The sequence below is a fragment of the Lactuca serriola genome, chromosome 8, assembly GCF_051521515.1.
Source record: "Lactuca serriola cultivar US96UC23 chromosome 8, Lser_US96UC23_V15, whole genome shotgun sequence".
Classification (NCBI taxonomy): Eukaryota; Viridiplantae; Streptophyta; class Magnoliopsida; order Asterales; family Asteraceae; genus Lactuca; species Lactuca serriola.
Genome location: NC_136415.1, coordinates 14154167 through 14173111, shown reverse-complemented (window position 1 = coordinate 14173111; position 18945 = coordinate 14154167). Strand labels below are relative to the sequence as shown.

Here is an 18945-nt window from a genome sequence, read left to right as displayed (position 1 = left end):
AACCAAAAATGAATTTTTGTTGTTAACTGTTGAATCGTGTTGATAAACATGTTATTAACGTAGATCGATGATTGATTAGCACTGGATGATATTGATGATTGTTTAATTGAAGAAATTTGGATGATTGTTGAAGGTTGGAGAAGAAATTTGGATGATGAACGATGAATGGTTTGAACTTTAATCTAATTATCTAAAGATATGTCTTTGAGATTGAAGGTTGTTATCATATTTACAAGTTTACCACCATGTCTTTTTATGCTTAGATTAAATAAGTGGTTGAGAATGATTCCCCATTCTCAACCTTTTTTATTTTTCTAAATCGTAAAGTATTATTTTCACTTCGCGTAACACGATGTAAACATTTCTATTCATACCAAATACAACTGAAAAGCAACGTTTATCTAAGTTATTAAAATAAGGGGGTTTAGGGTTTATCCTTGTGGAATCATCTTTGAATTCAGAACCCTGAACCCCTTTCTGTCTGGATGCAGCAGGGATTCTTTGAGGGATATTGAAGTTAAAAATGGTAGATACTCTTTCTTCCAAGGTTGATCGCTCCGCTGGAGCTGGAGATGAAGATCGTGCTGCTAATCTTCCTCGCACATTCAAGTATTTATTGGGTTAGTGTCTCTGATCATCATATTTCACTGTTTTATTCCATTTTTATCGATGCTGAAACATACCCTTTCCTCGCATGTAGCCACACAGTTTTTGTCTCGGGGAATTCCCTTCATCTTCAATTCATGGATCGTCAGGCATTTAACCGAGGAAGATTATGCTGTAAGAACTGTTACTATCTCTTAGATTCACCTTGGCAATGGGGATTTGATTAGCATATATTGTTGAATCTATTTTGTGCATAGAATTTCTAGCATAATTCGTGTTTGATATTAAAGTTTTATACCAAAACCTTTGTCTTCTACTACTTAAATCAGAAGATCAACGTGCTTTGATACTACTCAACTTGATTAATGGTTGAAGATGACATCAAACAGTAATCACCCACATTGAATGCTCTCTCTCAGTTCAATGTTTGTATGTAATCTGTTTGATCCGATTCTGGGCCTTCTGTAAACTGAGCTTTAGCAATCTGATGAGCAGTGTATTTTTGGGGATTTCCATTTCTCAATGTCTCACTTATTTTCGTTTAAAAATGTAGATGTATGCTGTGCAGTTTCATCTATTTGTCACATGTGTCTTGTTCCTTAGTCGAGAGGGTTTCAGAAGAGCATGCATGAGGGCAGACATTAGATGGTATCTCACATGCTTATGTCACTGAATTACAAGTAAACATATCATTGCATCACTCCATTTTGCACATACATCCATGATCTTTGTTTCCATGAACATGCTAATCATTAAAAATAAAACAACATTCACAGTGATGATGCTCTAACTAGTGAAAATACAACAAAGCTTCTGAAATTAGCCTGGATAACTCTTCCATGGGGAGTATTCATCACAATTGTTGGATGTGTATTTGTCTTCTGGACACAAGGTTTAAGTTTTTCAAATCCATACGGACAAGCCATCCTAATCAATGGTAATATCTGAATCACTGAATTCCACTTTTGAGCTCAATTTATTTTAAATTCCAATGCTATGGAACTAAACTATCAGGGACTTTTATGTAAATTTGCAGCCTTTGCTTGCATTTTGGAGCTGTTAGCAGAACCCTTGTATATACTTTCACAGAACTTGCTTCTTTTAAAACTCCGGTTGATTGTTGAAACTGCAGCCACTCTTTTGCGATGCTTAACAGTTTACATCTTTATTATCATGCAAGTTGACATGGTAAGAAACTTATACTTTTAGCATCCAAACACGTATATTTTTGTATTATTAATAAGAAACATTTTTTTTTATTTCCTTACAGGAAAGAGCTATTGTATTTGCATTGTCTTCAACTGCATACGGAGGTTGCATTTTCTTTTTCTATTGGGGTTACTTTCTATTTCTCAAAAGATACAAACTTTCTGTTCTTTTTCCTTTCAGGTATCACTTCTCTTGACTATAAAAGAAAAACAAACTTGATTGATTGATGATAAAAATAAATAACACAGTTTATTTACATTCAGTGTAGGAAACTACGATAAGCAGCTTTCAAAAATGTGTATATTATTCACCCTTCAGTCATTCCAAAAATTGATACTTCAAGAAGGTGAAAAGATGGTTCTTGTGTGGTTTGATACACCATATAACCAAGCTGTATATGGACTTGTAGACAAATTAGGTAGCTTAGTTGTCAGATTGGTGTTACTTCCTTTTGAAGAAAGTTCATATGCAACATTTGCAAAGTCTGCATCAGGTTTTAATTATCTCAAACAATGACCTTTTTCTTTTGCTATTCAATATACTTTATTTATTTATTTAGAGCTAATATATGTATATACTTTCAGGAGACGACAAACAGAAGAAAAGGAAACTACAGACTTCTCTAAAAGATGCTTTGAAGCTTGTTATATTAATTGGTACACTTTTCATGTTCAAGGTTTTTTGTTAAAAAAAAAAAAGAAAGAATAAAGTATGTTGCTATTTCATGTAATTTCATGCTGATTTTACATTTTTGGTAGGATTGGTGTTTATGGCATTTGGCCCTAGTTATTCCTACTCTCTCATCAGATTGCTCTATGGTAAAAAATGGAGTGATGGAGAAGCTGCTTCAGCTCTTCGATACTACTGTCTGTATGTGGTTGTTCTTGCTATAAATGGTAAGTCACACATTTTAGTACCTACCTTTTTACTAAAATACCCTTGATGCATAGTTTTTATTTTGTGATCTTATTATAGGAACATCTGAAGCCTTCTTACATGCAGTTGCAACAGAGGATCAACTCAAACAGTCAAACAATTCCTTGGTTGTGTTTTCATTTATTTATGTGGTGCTTAACATTCTGCTAATTCGGTCAGCTGGGGCAGTTGGATTGATCTTTGCAAATGCTCTCAGTATCCTTCTTTTTTAGTCGTTTCAGTCAGCTCGGGCAGTTGGATTTATATTTTATACTTCCTTCACTGCTAATTTAGATATGGTGTTCCGTATAATTTACTCAGCCATTTTTATCAGACGTTACTTTCAGGTATATAATAATATTATCACACTAAGTGTATAGTTTAAATGTTAACTTAATGTTTTTATGTTGCATCAGGATTCCACATCATTTTCGTTTCATAGCTGCTTACCTGGCGGCTGGATGATTTTATTGTTTTCAAGTGCAGTAACTCTTGTTTCTGAGAGAGTAATTTTGGATCGTGATAACTTCTGGCCAACATTTTGCATTCACTTTTTCATTGGGTTTGGTTGCTTCTGTGTTGCATCCTTTGTAATGTAAGTTCTATATACAATTATTCATCACAACTGTTCTGTTTTTCCATTTATATTTATATTTTAATTTTTTGTGTAAACAAACAGTTATCGACGGGAGAGATCTTTCATCAACAAGGTTGTTAGGTTTCGTCAACATTCTGACTGAAACAAAAAGTTTATCAAGGAAGGTGAGATAAATTGAAAAATTAACAAACATTGATTGGAGAAAGATGGGGTAGAAAGTTATTATATACACAATGTCAATTTTTATTTGATTAAATTTCACGATGTAAAACTTTATAAAGGTAAGAAAGATAATTTATTTGCTACTTTGAAATACCAAGTAATTTTGCCACGTCAGCACTTGCTTTCAAAAATTGCAATCAAGTTCTGTGGCGACTTAAGGAAGACGTAGGTAGCACTATCTGCTATCTGCACCGCTTTATCCACCATTTAGTTTGGACCAGTAAGCCACCGACTTACCACTACACTTGTAAACTATGCATCGACACTTGTACTTTTACAGTGTATGAAATGAAGTACTTGGGTTGGGTGGTCCTTCATTGCTCAACAACCCATGCAATTTATAATAATAAGCAATTGAGATGTTTGATGTGATAAAAAAGAGAAAACCGATAAATCAAAATGATTAGGAGGATGTAGATAGTAGTGAAGTGAGTGTAGCTTTTGACCTTTATTTCAATACAAAACAAACAAAGAGTGAAAAAAGTTTGAAAAAAGTATGCAAAAGTAGTTCTAATCTTCTAAAACAGCATCATCATATTTTCATCTTTGCTTTAAATGTTGGATTCCTTTTGTTTTTATTGTATTTTTTCTATATATGACTATTGATTCGATATAAGATATGGTATAGATGGAGAAGAGTATAAACGAGTGTTGAAAACTAATTTAATAAAAAACGTGGTGGGGGCGAAATATCAAATATGTAATCTGTTTGGTGGTTTTCATAATTACTATCATTGTCATTATTATAGATTATTAGTGTAGGTTAAAAGTCATTATATTATGTCAACCTAAAATCCTTTTTTAGGACTAAGTTTTGAGATTAAAAACAAGAACATGATGCGCACTAACTGGCATCCGATGACTATTTGAATTTTATGTAATGATGGATTAAAACTTACAATACCAACTAGAAGTCATGTGGTGACGGGTATTGAAATAGGTTGATAACTCGTAAGACAATATTATAATCATGATTTATTATTGTATGTTTGGTAAAACTAATTGATTTATTGTATCTTTGGTTAAACCAGCTGATAACCGTAAAATATAGATTTTATATGTGCAAACATACTTTTAATCATAGATACTGTAAGAGATGGCATATGATAATGGCTTTAAAAAATCATCACTTTCTCCAAAACACGACATTTTAGAGTAATTAGTTTTGTTTTGGAGTCACATAAAGTTAGGTGAGATATGGCTTAAAGTAATTCTATAATCTGACATGGCAGAGATACATATACATTCCGGACTAACATCGTATTAACACACAATGTTCTAAAATTGTCCATTGCGGACAGTTCTTCGTATTCCTAATAAAAGTTATATTTCGATAATGGTTTAATGTGTTACATAAGGTTGTTTAAGTTAGGTACAAGTTTCCAATTATATATATTCCCTTTAAATCGTAGTAAAAAATCACGTGAAAGTAACTTGAATGTATGTCTTGTTTCGAAATAAGTTTCATTTATATAGGAGGGACCCTACAAATCAATTGTATCTAATTTATTCAAAATTTCTATTCCAGTTAAATTGATTAGTTTTCAAAATTTTAGAAAACAAGATTATTTTTATTATAAATAGCTAATTTAATCAATATCCCTCGTTTCTAACTTTCTATAAATCCAATAAGGATGTCTCAGTTTTTGGAGATAACTTTAGTTAAGGGATAAAGTTGTAAACAACTACCTCTATATTCTTTTTATCTTTCTTTTTGCAAGTCATAGATCACTCATTAGGTTTGACAATTCACTTCTTATTAAAAAAAATATTGGAATTCTTAGAATCAAGTGAAAAACAATTTTTATGAATATTTATTTAGCTTCTGTTGTCTTTCAAAAATAATAATTAAAATATAATTGCTAAGTTATGGAGTCTTTGTAAAGGTTGGGTAACGAATTTATTTCTTATATACTGTGTTATTTATTAAGTTTAATTTCTTAAAAGGAATGTACTTTTTATGTGTATATCAATATCAAAGGTACAATTTCTCATTAAAGCAGACATCCAACATTTTTATGTTCTCTTTTTACAATTAAGGCATGCCAAGAATTTGAGTTTTTATTTTTTTTAAAAGAGAAATATGTTCTTTTTTACAATTAAGGCATGCCATGAATTGGAGTTTTTTATTTTCTAAAAGAAAAAGGTTTCAGCCTAAAAATTATGCCTACTTTATTTTTGAAATGCCATCATGAAGTGGGACCATGTTCAAATCTTTTGTCACATCTTTAAATTCTTTTAGGCCCTCCCTCAAGGGGTATTTACTTTCTTCCTCTTAGAAAACATATACGCATATATGAAATTGAGAATGTATAGTTGCGAAATATCCACATATAGTGAAATGTGTGTAAGATTATAAATGACCAAAATAAGGTTAACTTTTTTTAGAATGGTAAAAATTTTATTAAGCAAAATGTAACATTCCAAAAATAAGACCTAAATTTTTCGATTTTTAAATAACTAAAACCATTATCCAAAACATCATAATCAAACCATAATAGAATAAATGTGTCTACTACATCAAGAAACATCAGAGTAATCATAAAATACGGAACGAGATGGTGTGTGCTCTGCAATCATCCCGAACTCTTTCCTTTCGAACCAGAAGTACCTGAAACATAAATTGAAAACCGTAAGCACAAACTTAGTGAGTTCCTCATAATACCACATACCATACATATCAACATATAATGGGTCCCCGCCCATCATCGGACCCCGATCGGCATCGAGCCATGCTCGGTATACGAATCTGTCAGTCATCGGGCCCCGCCCGATATATATATATATATATATATATATATATATATATATATATATATATATAACATATAAACAAATAAACAAACAACACATGCGATAATCAAAAAGATAATAGCATACAGAGCAGTTATCAGGCCCCACCCGGAATCGGACCTTGCCCGATATACATACAAGCACGTGGCACATGTAAGAGTCACGTAGACATCTAACACCCTAACATATCGACCATGGGCCGACATTGGTGCCTTCGACCCACTAAAACACAGTAAGGAAACTCACCTCTAACTGTTTAATCACATATATAAATCTCTGACTACTGGTCCAATAATTCCCCGCGTTATCATCATAAAACAACATCTAATTAATATTGGGTCTCGACCTATAACCAATAATCCAAGATACTTAGCCCAAGCCCAGGGTAACATACCATTTTACCCTTTTCCCATTTTGGGCCAAAGTCAAGGCCCAACTTATTGCCCAAAAGGCCCAAAACCTAAATGAACACCCAAAGCCCAAATATAGCCTAATCTTCCAAATTGGGCCCGAAACCCAACTTGGCCTAAAATCCAAAGGAAACCAAAGCACTAACCAAAAGCCCAAATCAGAAGTCTAATGGCCCAACAAGGCCCAAATAAAGAAAACCCAACCTATGGCCCAAACCGAGAATGCAAGCCCAAAAAGCCCATCTGCTGAGTACATGGGGCATACTCAGTTTATACGCTTAACATACACCTTCTAGGGCTTGTACGCGCAACGTACCAACTAGTTACGCCCAACGTACTCCCCAGCTTGCCACCCTACTCCATTAAGCACTTATTTCATTGAGACTTCAAGCCAAACTCTCAGATCTGATTCTATAAGACCACTTATCATGTAATGTTAGCAACTTTATAAACATGCATGGCTTAATGGGGCTCAAGAGATTAAAAAGAGCTTAATAAGGGTCTTAACACATGCATGAGTCCAAATTCTCCACACAGTTGACATTTTTATGAACTTAGGGACTGAAAGGAGCTAAGATATATCATTATAGCCTCTGGAGTAGATCAAAAGCTCTCCTTTAATACAAAGGACTCAAAAGATGCACAAATGTTCCATGAACTAGATCTAGCATAGAATAGCACAAAGGTGTAAGCTTTTTACCTCAAAAAGCTTGCAAATATAGAAGTGATCCTGAATCTACAAGTTCAATCAACTTCTCCAAGGGCTTATCTTCTTCTTCTTCACCTTAAGACACCAAAAATCTCTTTATCAAGCTTACAAACTCACTAACACACTTAGGGTTTTGTTCTCTAGGACAAGGAGGATGGAGGTTGTCTAAACATGTCCAAACGAGGCTATAATGAGGTTTAAATAGGTTACAAACCCTAAAAATTAGGGTTTGTCTCAGAATCACGTATGGGTTTACCTGCAGCATATGCCCCACGTACGTGGTTAAGTCCCACGACCAAGATGTGGCTAGTACGCCCTGCGTACTAACCAAGGGCCAAATTTGAAAGGATTTTGCATTAAGGACCAAAAGGGGAAACTTACCAGAACTTGAATGTTACACAAAAACTAACAAGATGTTAGAAACAACAAAACACAAAATTACATGGCAACAAGAGATAGGTTATGTAACCAACCAACCTAACTAACTATAAGAATCATTTCACCTACTATGACACCAAGAGTAAGCTTGTGTAACGATACTATAAAAAACAAGGTTTTTTTTAGGAGGAACCCTTTCATAAAGCAATTTGTTCCTAAAATTCCAAATATGCCACCACATAATAAGAAAAATCGCCTTAAGAAAATCCTTAGTAATGTTGTTAAGACACAAAAGATAATCCAAGAGTACTTACTTTACTTGGCCATATAAAGCCTAGATTGTTGAGTGTTTACAAGTTTGTCTTCACAATAGGAACCTAATAGTCGATGAGCATAATTTCACACAGGAGGATGAAGGTCCACGATTTAATCCTTATCACACCCAACATATCGCTAGTGTTCCACGATTGACCTCCCATGTGAGCCTTAGAATGAGTTTACATGTCATGGTGTGGCTTATCATTTATTATCGCAATTTAGATTTTCAATCAAGAGTCTCGTGTTGTTATTACAAAATAGTGTATGAAATGCTAGAATAACTAGAAATTACCCCATCTCCGCCTCACGGGAGATGCAAGCGAGGTTTTGTTTTTCTATGTTCTAGTCACAAAAAAGGAAAGTACTATTACTAATTGTTTTATCTTTTTGTGTGCACGATTTTCAGGGGGACCAGACTTGGTGACATACAAAAGTCTAGGGACCAAACCTGTAAACACGGCAATATACAAAAAGTTGAAGGGGTGGAAATTGTCATTGTTCAAATTGAGGGAACAAAAGTGAAATTTTACGAAGTAAAGGGTGGAAAATGTCATTCTATAAAATAAAAGGGATGAAATTATCAATATACAAAAGTCTAGGAACCAAATCTGACAACATAAAAAACTTTTATGACCAAAGTATGAAATAAGAAAGTAGATTTGTGACCAAAGTGTGAAATAAGAAACTTTTATAGCCAAATTATAAAAACATAGAACTATATTATTCATAAAGGGTTTTTTTTATTATATATAATAATACATTAAATAGTATTAGCTAAAAACTAAAAAGTCTAAAAAGAAGGTGTTTCTCTTCAAAGTGGATTTTGATTGAGCCTTTGATTTAGGAATGTCAAAAACTTTTGTGGGATCCCGATTTCGTACGAGACTATTTTAAAAAAAAAATTATGTAACACCCCAATATTCAGGTACTTTCAAACCCATCCTTATGGTTTTAATTTATGTCAATTTGGTCCCTGTGATAGAAGAAAGTAGCCATGAGAAGCCCTAGTGGCAAAACCGTAATTTTGAAAGGATAAGAGTACGTCATGCGTACGAGTGTACACTTAGCATACTAGGGAGCGCCCTAGTACGTGGGGCGTACATCAACGTACGCGGGGCGTACTCATCAGACTTGGAAAACCCTTACTTTTAGGGTTGAGCCCTATATAATCCCCTTTATTGCCTCATTTCTTTCATCCTTGCAGCCTCCACCCTCTTTGAGTCAATTTTGCAAGCCCTAGCACTTGTGTGTGTTGAGCTTAAGTGTATGTGTGTGTGTGACATCCCCTTTTTCACGGCCAGAAAAGAGCGATTTATTTATACTTTGTTTTATAAATCAGAGTAATCGTTTGAAGAAAACCGTTGCAGAATTTATTCCCAAACAAAATATGATAAGAATTTATCAAATCATTTCTTTAAAGAAATGTATTTTCATTAAATAACAAAATCTCGGGATGTCACGTTCCGATACAAACCAAAAGCATAAACAATATAAAATAGACCTTACAACAGTTATTTATAACTACTGATCTATAATCCAAAATCTCTTGTCAAGTCCACCAACTTATACTTTTGTGCCATTACCTGTAATGCAAAGAAAACTGAGTGGGTCAGGCTTGGGAGCCTGGTGAACGTATAGGGTTTTCAACCCACAATAATATAATTATTATATTTAATCATCAAACAATCAACCCAATTACCCATCCCCATTATCTTCGTTTAATCTTCCCAAAAGATATTATCCTAAGTGTCATGTCCTATATCATGTTTACCTCTCATCTCCTTACATCTTATTTCCTTATATGTTTGTTCCTAAGAACTTTTCCTAAGGATCATCGCCTACATCGCATAGACAATACTAATTCGGGGATCACTCCCTCAATATGTGTCTAGTAAGGGTTAGGGTATCATCGCATGATTACGCAGCCACAACATCGCCTGGACTCGTAAATCATAATAAGGGTTAGACTATCATCGCATGAATACGCAGCCACAACATCGTTTGGACTCGTAATTCATAATAAGGGTTAGACTATCATCGCATGAATACGCAGCCACAACATCGCCTGGACTCATAATTCATAATAAGGGTTAGACTATCATCGCATGAATACGCAGCCACAACATCGTCTGGACTCGTAATTCATCACCTATCTATCATCACCTAATTATCATCATCATTATATCCTCACCTATCTCTTATCACATTATTTCAGCACACATCAACTATTTTATCTACCCATGTTCTACCCAACATAATTGTAGATATAAATTACATATACAGTTTAAATCATTTAACACCCATATAAAAACATCAATTCCAAGCCCATCTCAAATAGACAAATAATATCTAACAAATAGCACGTATTTCATAGCTAATACTTTATACTTATGTGTTAGAAGAAAGTAACCACACACTCACTTGATCAGAATATGATCGGACAACACTACGGCTTGTACAAGTAGTATTCTTTGGTAGATCTGGAAGATCTTCACAAAAATTGGCTTCTCGCGGGCATAGCTTCGGCTAGGGAATTGCACTTCTCGGGATCTTCGGGGCTTCGGGATATTTCTTGCACGAAAAACGGGGTAAAAACGAGTGAGAGAGAAGAGTTTGAACAAAAGAAATCGGCTGCCTTCGCATGTTATTTATAGGGGCTGGAGTTTGGGGTTACGCTGGGCGTACTAAGCCCTACGTTGGGCGTACGCGACCAAAAACGTCATTGCTTACGTATGCGAGGAACTCGAGTCCGAGGGGTTCATGCACTGGATTACGCTGGGCGTACTTCGGATAAGATCAATGACTTCCTCGGATATACATCCGAATTAAAGATTAAATATATATTTTAATTATTTAATAAACTTAAAAAATTCATATCTTCCTCATACGAACTCTGTTTTTGACGTTCTTTATATCCACGCATAGGTGAGACTACGCTCTACGACTTTTGTTTAGAATTCGTCGGCTAATTTCAATTTTATTTTTTTATTATATTATTTTAGTAGGCCGGGACAGGAAAACTCCGTTATAAATTCATAACTTCTTCATCCGACGTCCGTTTTCTTCTGTCTTTTTATCATTACACTACTAATAACGAGATCTTCGATTCTCATTTAGATTGTTTTGGCTAAAAACCGCTCGATCTCAAATCGAGTATTCGGGCTGCATACTGCTAAGTTGAAACTTCGGAAAAATCATAACTTCCTCATACGAAGTCAGATTTGGGCGTTCTTTTTACGTACGCTCTCGGTTTAACGTATTCTACTACTTTCATTTAGATTACTAGGGCTAAATATCGCTCCAACGTAATTTCACTATTTACGTCGCGTTGTGTCGTGCCAGTTCTATCGCGAAACTTCGAAACCTTGTGACATACACTACAACTTAGTTAATATTATTCAATCTAAATAATCTTCTATCAAAAATTCATTTTTGATGCTTATTGTCTCTAAATTGACTAGCCCTAATCTACGGGCGTTACAGTGTGTGTGTTCTTAGTGTTGAAGAAATAAGAAGGGATCATTTGAGAAGCTTTGGTGTGGGATTCAAGCTTGTAGATCTAAGAACTTCATATCTATGGGGAGCTACAGAAGGTATAAATTCTTGAACTTTACTTGTATATCTTAGAGATCTAACAATATGGAGTTTTATGAGTTTTTCCCCTTTTCTTGTACTTGATGAGTAAATGCTACTCTAAGACCAAAGGAGCTACCTTTCCATAAGATTTGAGTTGGGTTAAGTCATAATAATGCTTTCTTGACTCATTTAGTGCTTGTATGCAACGTGTAGATGTCTTTAGTGGCTAAGACCAACTAGGAGGATGGTTTTGAGTCTTAATGATGCATGCATAACCATAAAGTTGGAAACTTTATGGTTAAGAACACCATATTGGACATGGATCTGGTTTGTGTACATTTGGTCTAAATGGAATAAATCTTTTTTCGAAGTTGTCCATGACCACCACGTACGCTGGGTATACTAGGGCGTACGTTGGATGTAGGTGGTCGACATCACATTTTTGGTCAAGGTAGATTATGTTAAGCGTATAGCTGGGTACGCCTCGCGCACTCAGCCTGTTGGGTTTTCAAGTTTGGGCTTCAAGCTTTGGGATACCTTTTGGGCTTGTGTCACACCCCCAAACCAGAACGGCGGAAACGTTCGGGGGCGGAGGACGTCATATTCAGTATCATAACAGTTTATAGAAAGGAAAGTACACACAACCATATATATTAAGGTTTCCAAAATGTTTACATAATTGTATTCGTTACATGTTCAAAAGATAAATACATAAACATCTTTCAAAAGGAGTAATTAACGCCAACACGTTTAATCCCCAAAAGTTGATTTCCAAACCTGCTTAGCGGTTCCCTGAGAATACAAGTTATTTCAAATAGAAAGTGTCAACAATTAAGTTGGTGAGTTCATAAGTAGGGTTTTGAGAAAATGTACGCCATTCGAAAGTTTGTGTATGTTTTCCAGAAAACGCGGTATTTTCAAATGAAAAGAATTATGATTCGTTGTGTTGAAATGAATATATTAGATCCAGAAAATCCCATATTTTCTCTAATAGTTGAGATATGCTTTGTTGTGTTTTCCAAGAAAAACCCTTATTTTCTTATAAAAGTATGAAAAGAATATGAACGTTCGTGTTACAAGTTGTAAATAATTGCACCAGGAAAATCCCTTATTTTTCTATTAGTTGTTTGTTTAGATGCAGGAAAAACCCTTATTTTCCTAACATAACTGGCAGTCTCTAAGACCGAAAATCGCAAGCAACCGACGTGCTTAAAAGGTGTGGCATAGTTTTATATAATAAAGCTATACGAAGATCGCACTTGTTAGATGAAGAATAGTTTTAATAGCTACTCGTTCATAAAAGCCTAATACCATAATAATTGTATATCCGATGAGTTTTATAACCATACTGAACATAATATGCCTGTAGCGACGTTCTTCAGGCGTCGTAGCGTTATGACAAACTGTCACCCCAAAGGACGGACTGTAGCTAACAGTCAGGGCGCAGGATCATGACTTCCCGTAGAGATCTATACACATTTGACACGTTCTCTGAACGGGAGACTCTGGTTATAGACAGGACTTGTAGCGATACCTTCTAGCAAAAATGCAGTATTTGAAGATGTACATGTCTCACGGATTCTCAACCAAGTCTGTATTAAAGTAATAGTTTTGTATGCAAAGATCATCCTTTTTCACCAAGTTTTGACAAAGCATAAATCATAAGTTTTTTTAAAATGTATAAAATGATTTAGTAAAGAATGTTACCCTTGATATGATGTATTTGTATGTAAACGTATAAATAAAACATTATTTCTATTTATAAAACATATTGTATCCCAAGAGGGTAAAGCTGTGTTGTGAGGTGTTTTGCATGATGATGACTTCATAAGATAGTTAAAACAACAGTATGAATAGTATAGCAAAAGATCGATGTTTCACACGATTTTAGTCGTGTGTTTACTTGTATTCCCCCCCCCCCTTAAAAGTGTTTAAAAAGCATTTAAAGTGTGGTTGTAGGGGTATGAACTCACCTGATAGATTGAAGAAAGCGAGACGAAAACCGAGCAGAACTTCTACTCGAGAAAGCGGATTTCTCAGGATTCTCGGGAATCTCGGGAGTGTAAAACTTCCTTTCAAACTTGGATATGAAAACCGGGCCCTTGGGATGACTCCGAGGGTTGAAGCGCAGAGCTTCGGCGCGAGAAAGGAAGGAAATTAGCAAATATGGCCGGCACCCTCGCACCGTTTATATAGGGCTGAAAGACCTCGGTACGCGGGGCGTATGAGACGTCATCGCTTACGTACTTCGGATGGGAGGGCATAGAGGAGTAGGGGCGACGTGGCCGAACCAAGGCCTAGCACCCGGTTACGCTGGGCGTAACTCGGATCAGGCCGGTGACTCTCCCTTCAGATAATACCGGAAGGTGAGACTACGATCTACTACTTTCGTTTAGACTCCGTCGGCAAATTTTGACTTAATTTTTAATATTATATTTTTAATACGTCGGAATAGGAAAACTCCGTTGAAGTTCCATAACTTTTTCATCCGACGTCCGTTTCCGTCAGAATTTTTACCGTTGCGCTTCTATTATTGAGACCTTCAATTCTCATTTAGTTTGTGTCGGCTAAAAGTCTCTCGATCTCTATTTCGAGTTTTTAGCGGTCTACTGCTACATCCGTAACTTAGAAAAATCATAACTTTCTCATACGAAGTCAGATTTGGATGATCTTTTCATGTACGTTTACGGTTTAATGATATCTAAAACTTTCATTTAGATACCTAAGGCTAAACATTATTGTATTGAAACTTCGCGTTTTACGTCTATCAGTGTTGCCGGTTTTGCCGAGAATCTTCGGTTGGTCATAACTTCTTCGTTATAACTCGGATTTTAGGGTTCTTTATATGTACGAAAACCTTGATATGATTCCCACTACTTTATTTAATCCAAATAAGATTTTAGGAAAGTTAAATTTTGATCTAAATTTGACTTGTGTTCCATCATATTGTCTCGAAATATCGGGTTGTCACATCATCCCCCTGATAGAGGGAATTTCGTCCCGAAATTATAGTTCATGCTACGGATAGAAGTTTTATTTGCTCCTCATGTTCTTAATTGAACTCAGTTCCTCACTTGGCATTCCAGCAAACCTCTCACTGTCGGGATACGACCTTTCCTCTTTCGTTTGAATTCACTGGCATGATAACTCCTCTTGGTCGAACGTATGTTGAATGTTTTTGTGGACTGTGAGAATAGTACATCTTGTACCCTACAAGTAGCGTCTCTAGATCTTCAAAGTAATTTCCGCTGGTCCTGACTCAAGATCATGCGTTGTATAGTTAACTTCCTGTGTCTTAAGCTGTCTTGAGGTATAGGCAGTGACCTTTCCTCTTGTATAAGAACACAACCAATTCAAAACTGATTTTGATGACAAAATCTTGGAAGTGGATTAAATGTCATGAAGATCTAAAAGAAAGTATGATTACTCTCGAATTAAGGAAAAAGGATAGGTATTTTTGTTTTATCTGTCTCTCTTGTACCAATCGACAGAAAGGGCATGTGTTGGGCTTCTAAGTTTATTCGTATGGCAGCACGATCACTCGTAGTCTTAGGCAGTCTCCGTCCTGAAGTTCATATTAGAATTCATACATGGTTCAACGATCATAATCTCGTGTATACGAGTCGTATATAATTAATATTGGAAAGGTAGTCGAATAACTGATTCTTCTTTAAGCTCACATCCCATCGAGGAAAAGAAGTTAAAGTGGAATCGTCAATTGTAAACTTGTAGAACCTTGATTATATATCACCCCTATGTATACATTCATCAGTGACAGATCAACCGTACGGATCCTTGGATTTGAACTTGACGTACCGTACGAGTGGCACTTCAGGGATTTCTTCGGAAAGGAAAAGAACTATGAGGTACTCCATTCATGAGTAATTGGTGTTCTGATATGACGGCTTCGCTGGAAAGGCGATTTCGAAGAAAGAGATGTACGTATGAAGCTGTTTTTGTGAGAATCAAATTGAATTAAGTCTTATGATAATGTCGGAATCATAAGGAATCTTAAAGACATTAGATTTGAACATAAGACGTTTACAGACAAAACACAACCGTGCAACCATCAACAGAGTTTCAGTACTTTAGACTACGACAAGACTATTGCTGCGAATAAGGTATACTAAAAAAGGCAAGTATACACAGCATGAGCATCCCTATACCGACAGGATCCCGCAAAAGATAAGGCTCTGGTTGCACTAGTTTTGGATGGTTTTTAAGTCTGTTACAACGAAACGCCTAAATTACATTAATGTGGTTTCGGAGTAGGTTCTCCTGCAACTGTGATACTGAGAACCCTACCGTCTACACCAGAGTTCTTTGTTATAGGGCAATCCTTCTTGAGGTGCCCTATCTCCCCGCATTGATGGCATGACTGGCTAGTGCTAGCCTTGGTGGCGGGAGTGAGGTGTTTAGCCAGTGTTATGTGGACACGAGTGTCTTCCTCATTACACCACCTTGGAAATTGCTTCCTAAAGCATTCTGCAGGAGTTGCCACTTGTTGATGTGGCATGGCAAGTCTTTGGGATCTCTTGCGCTCCTTTTACGATATCGTCTCTTCCTTTCGGTCTTATGGCTTCGCAAGTCTATGACTGTTGCCATTTGTTGGTTTCCCGGTTTGGTACTACCATCGGAACTCTCGACTCCTTTTTCGGTCTTGCTTGTGTTGCCTGAGTTGATGTGTGTAAGGAAAGTTGTCACAACAGCTACTATTACAGCTTGTAATGTAGCGGCGTCGATATGGAGGATAGGGGTTTCGTTGCTTGACTGATTGTTTCTGGATGACGACATAATTTTGTAACACGAAAGATAAAGATTTTGTGAGTGATTCTGGTTGACTCTAGATGTACTTCGATTGTTAAAGTAAAGAGTAAGACTATGTTCTTGAAAGTTTGACCTACATCCCTATGATGCAGTCCCAGCACTGAGTGGAAGTGTGTTTATGAAGGGTTGACCTACATCCCCATGATGGAGTCCTAGTAATGAGTGGAAGTAAGTTCGTAGAATGGTCTCAAGACGCTTGTCGTTCAAGCCGAGGTATCGTTGGTTGGTGAATAACATGATCCAACCACTAAAAGAGGCTTGGAAATGTTTCCGGAGTGAGTGCTTCTGGTCCATTTGTTCCTCTTGTTCCTTTATGAATCTAGATCCTAATGTGCGTGTTTCAGCGAACCTTCATTACTCCGCCTATCACTTCGACTGATCGGGATCGTGTGGTTTTGGGTTTATTTACTTATGTTCTTCTAAATATTAGCATATTCACTCGATGCATTAGGGCAGCTACGTTTTGAAGCTCATGGTTGAATTCACTACTAGTTTCTGAGCTTGGATTTGACTTGTTGTATGCGTGGTATTTCTAAATGATCTGTTGGGGGATACTACGGGAAGGTTGTAAAGATTCCTCACATGAGTACTTCGGGGTTTTGAGACTAGAAACCAATTGGGGTTTGTGTCGGGTTTGTCGTTATGAGTCGATCGAGTTTCGTTAGTCGATGGTTAAAGTGAAAGGGTCTTTTATAACACATGGAACTGGTATGGGTAGGGCCACACCAATCCACGTCAAATGCCGATGTCGGTACTTCTCATTGTAAGACGCTTGTTAGTGGGATAGTGAATTTATACGTATGTGTTTTTAGTGTTCTTTAGTCTATCTCTATTATTACTACTATGAAAGTTTTGTTGAATGATTGGGGTGTTTGTTCGAGTAGATTTTTAAACTTGTGACTCGCGGAACTCCTCTGCGTCCCTACTATCAAATGGAATGTATGCAAATAAGTTATCAAGGAGAAATGTACCCAGAATAACCGTGGGGTCTACAATAGCCTCCTCTTGGTCCATTGCGAATACTCGGCCTCCTCCACCAGAATTCATGATGTTTGACTCCAGGCAGTCCCTTCGGAAGTGTCCCGTTACTCCGCATTCATAACAAGCACGGTCTACTCCTACATTTGTGGCTGGAGCAGTTGGTTGGGCTAGTTCTCTGCAGTAGCGGACGGTGTGTCCCTTTCTATTGCACCTAACGCAATGCATTTCACGGCAGGGTCCGTGATGATGAAAGTTGCATCGGTTGCACTTAGGCTAGTTGCCGTTGTACGACCTTTTGGGTGTAGGGGTATGGTTTGTTGATTGCTTTTTGGCATTTCTTTGAGTTGGTTTACCTCCCCTCTCGCTCCAGGATTTTCGTTTCATGTTCTTGGGTTCGCACCTTGCGGTATTCTTATAGGTAGCTACTGGTAGGTAGCTTCGATTGTTTCTTTGATTAGGATTTTTCATATCGTTTCCTTCCCTGCTTGAGTTGACAGAGTTATTGTATGCTATAATGGCTGCTACTGTGGCTATAACTGTAGCTTGCAAAGTGGCGGTGTCGAATTGTATGCATTGGTAAGTTGATTATTTCCGGCCCTTGCTGCGCCGCTAAAGTTTGCTTGAGACAGTGCAGCTGTTACGGCCGCAGTGATAGCAGATTGCACTATGTTGGGGTCATATTGGGGAGGTGGTGGTGAGGTTGCGTTTCTACGTGCTGATCTACGAGGAGGCATTGCTCTGGTAAGGAAATAACAAGAAAAACTATAAGTTTTAATGATTCGAAAGTCGCGCATTAGTGATTTGTTATATCAGAAGTTTGGTTTACCCTTGAATAGGGTTTTGAGTTCGGCTCATAAGGAGAGTAGATAAACTCATGAATTGGATGGGTATGCAAAGAGTTTAATAAAGGAAATACATCATATATATTATAAAAATATGGTGCGTTACATTTTGTAGTTATGAAAATTTGACCTATCTAAAGGTCTCCGATTACAAGGTTAAGAAAAGTAAGGACTTTATCTGAGGTCTTATGTTATGACAAAATTTTGGAAGTCAGACAGGTATTATTTGTTACGCGAGCTGGCTACATGGGCTTTAGATTCCGCCAACTGACGCTCCATCTCGAGCATACATAGTTCATGTCTTGCCTGGCATGCCCGAAGTTCTATCACTTCGGTTTGAGTTGCCGTTAGCTCTCTCTGCAACGCTTCATTTCGATTTACGATTCTCTCATGAGTTAATTCTAACTGTCGGATGCGAACTGTGTTGACTCCAGTGTTCGCATCATTCTCCCCAGTTCAATGGATGGTCGTCCGTACTTGTTCACCAATGCGAGAAATCCGACGAACCAATATAGGGAGGGCTCTGTCTGCTGAGCCTCCCTCACTTAGATTGTAGAAGCT

General features: G+C 36.7%; 1 protein-coding gene across 2 annotated transcripts; it reads left to right on the top strand.

Moving 5' to 3' along the window:
• Nucleotides 1-384: 384 nt before the first annotated feature.
• LOC145070388 (lipid transporter) lies at nucleotides 385-3633 on the top strand. Of its 2 annotated transcripts, XM_079017322.1 has the most exons (13): nucleotides 385-620; nucleotides 701-780; nucleotides 1160-1254; nucleotides 1383-1543; nucleotides 1643-1794; nucleotides 1877-1995; nucleotides 2079-2308; nucleotides 2400-2471; nucleotides 2574-2711; nucleotides 2791-2946; nucleotides 3025-3077; nucleotides 3147-3325; nucleotides 3410-3633. In XM_079017322.1, exons 1-13 carry the CDS (start codon nucleotides 524-526, stop codon nucleotides 3468-3470), a joined length of 1593 nt encoding a protein of 530 aa, XP_078873448.1. In that variant the 5' UTR covers nucleotides 385-523; the 3' UTR covers nucleotides 3471-3633. The 2 variants fall into 2 exon arrangements, with proteins under 2 accessions (XP_078873448.1, XP_078873449.1); XM_079017323.1 differs by lacking the exons at nucleotides 385-620; nucleotides 701-780 and having other exon boundaries at nucleotides 1160-1286.
• The last annotated feature ends 15312 nt before the right edge of the window (nucleotides 3634-18945 follow it).

What these genes read in the sequence shown, in the direction of transcription:
- LOC145070388 (XM_079017322.1), top strand. Translation starts at nt 524, where the DNA reads ATGGTAGATACTCTTTCTTCCAAGGTTGATCGCTCCGCTGGAGCTGGA. An exon ending in ATGAGGGCAGACATTAGATG is followed by an intron (nt 1,255 to 1,382) that starts GTATCTCACATG and finishes CAACATTCACAG; the next exon opens with TGATGATGCTCTAACTAGTG. An exon ending in TCTGTTCTTTTTCCTTTCAG is followed by an intron (nt 1,996 to 2,078) that starts GTATCACTTCTC and finishes ATTTACATTCAG; the next exon opens with TGTAGGAAACTACGATAAGC.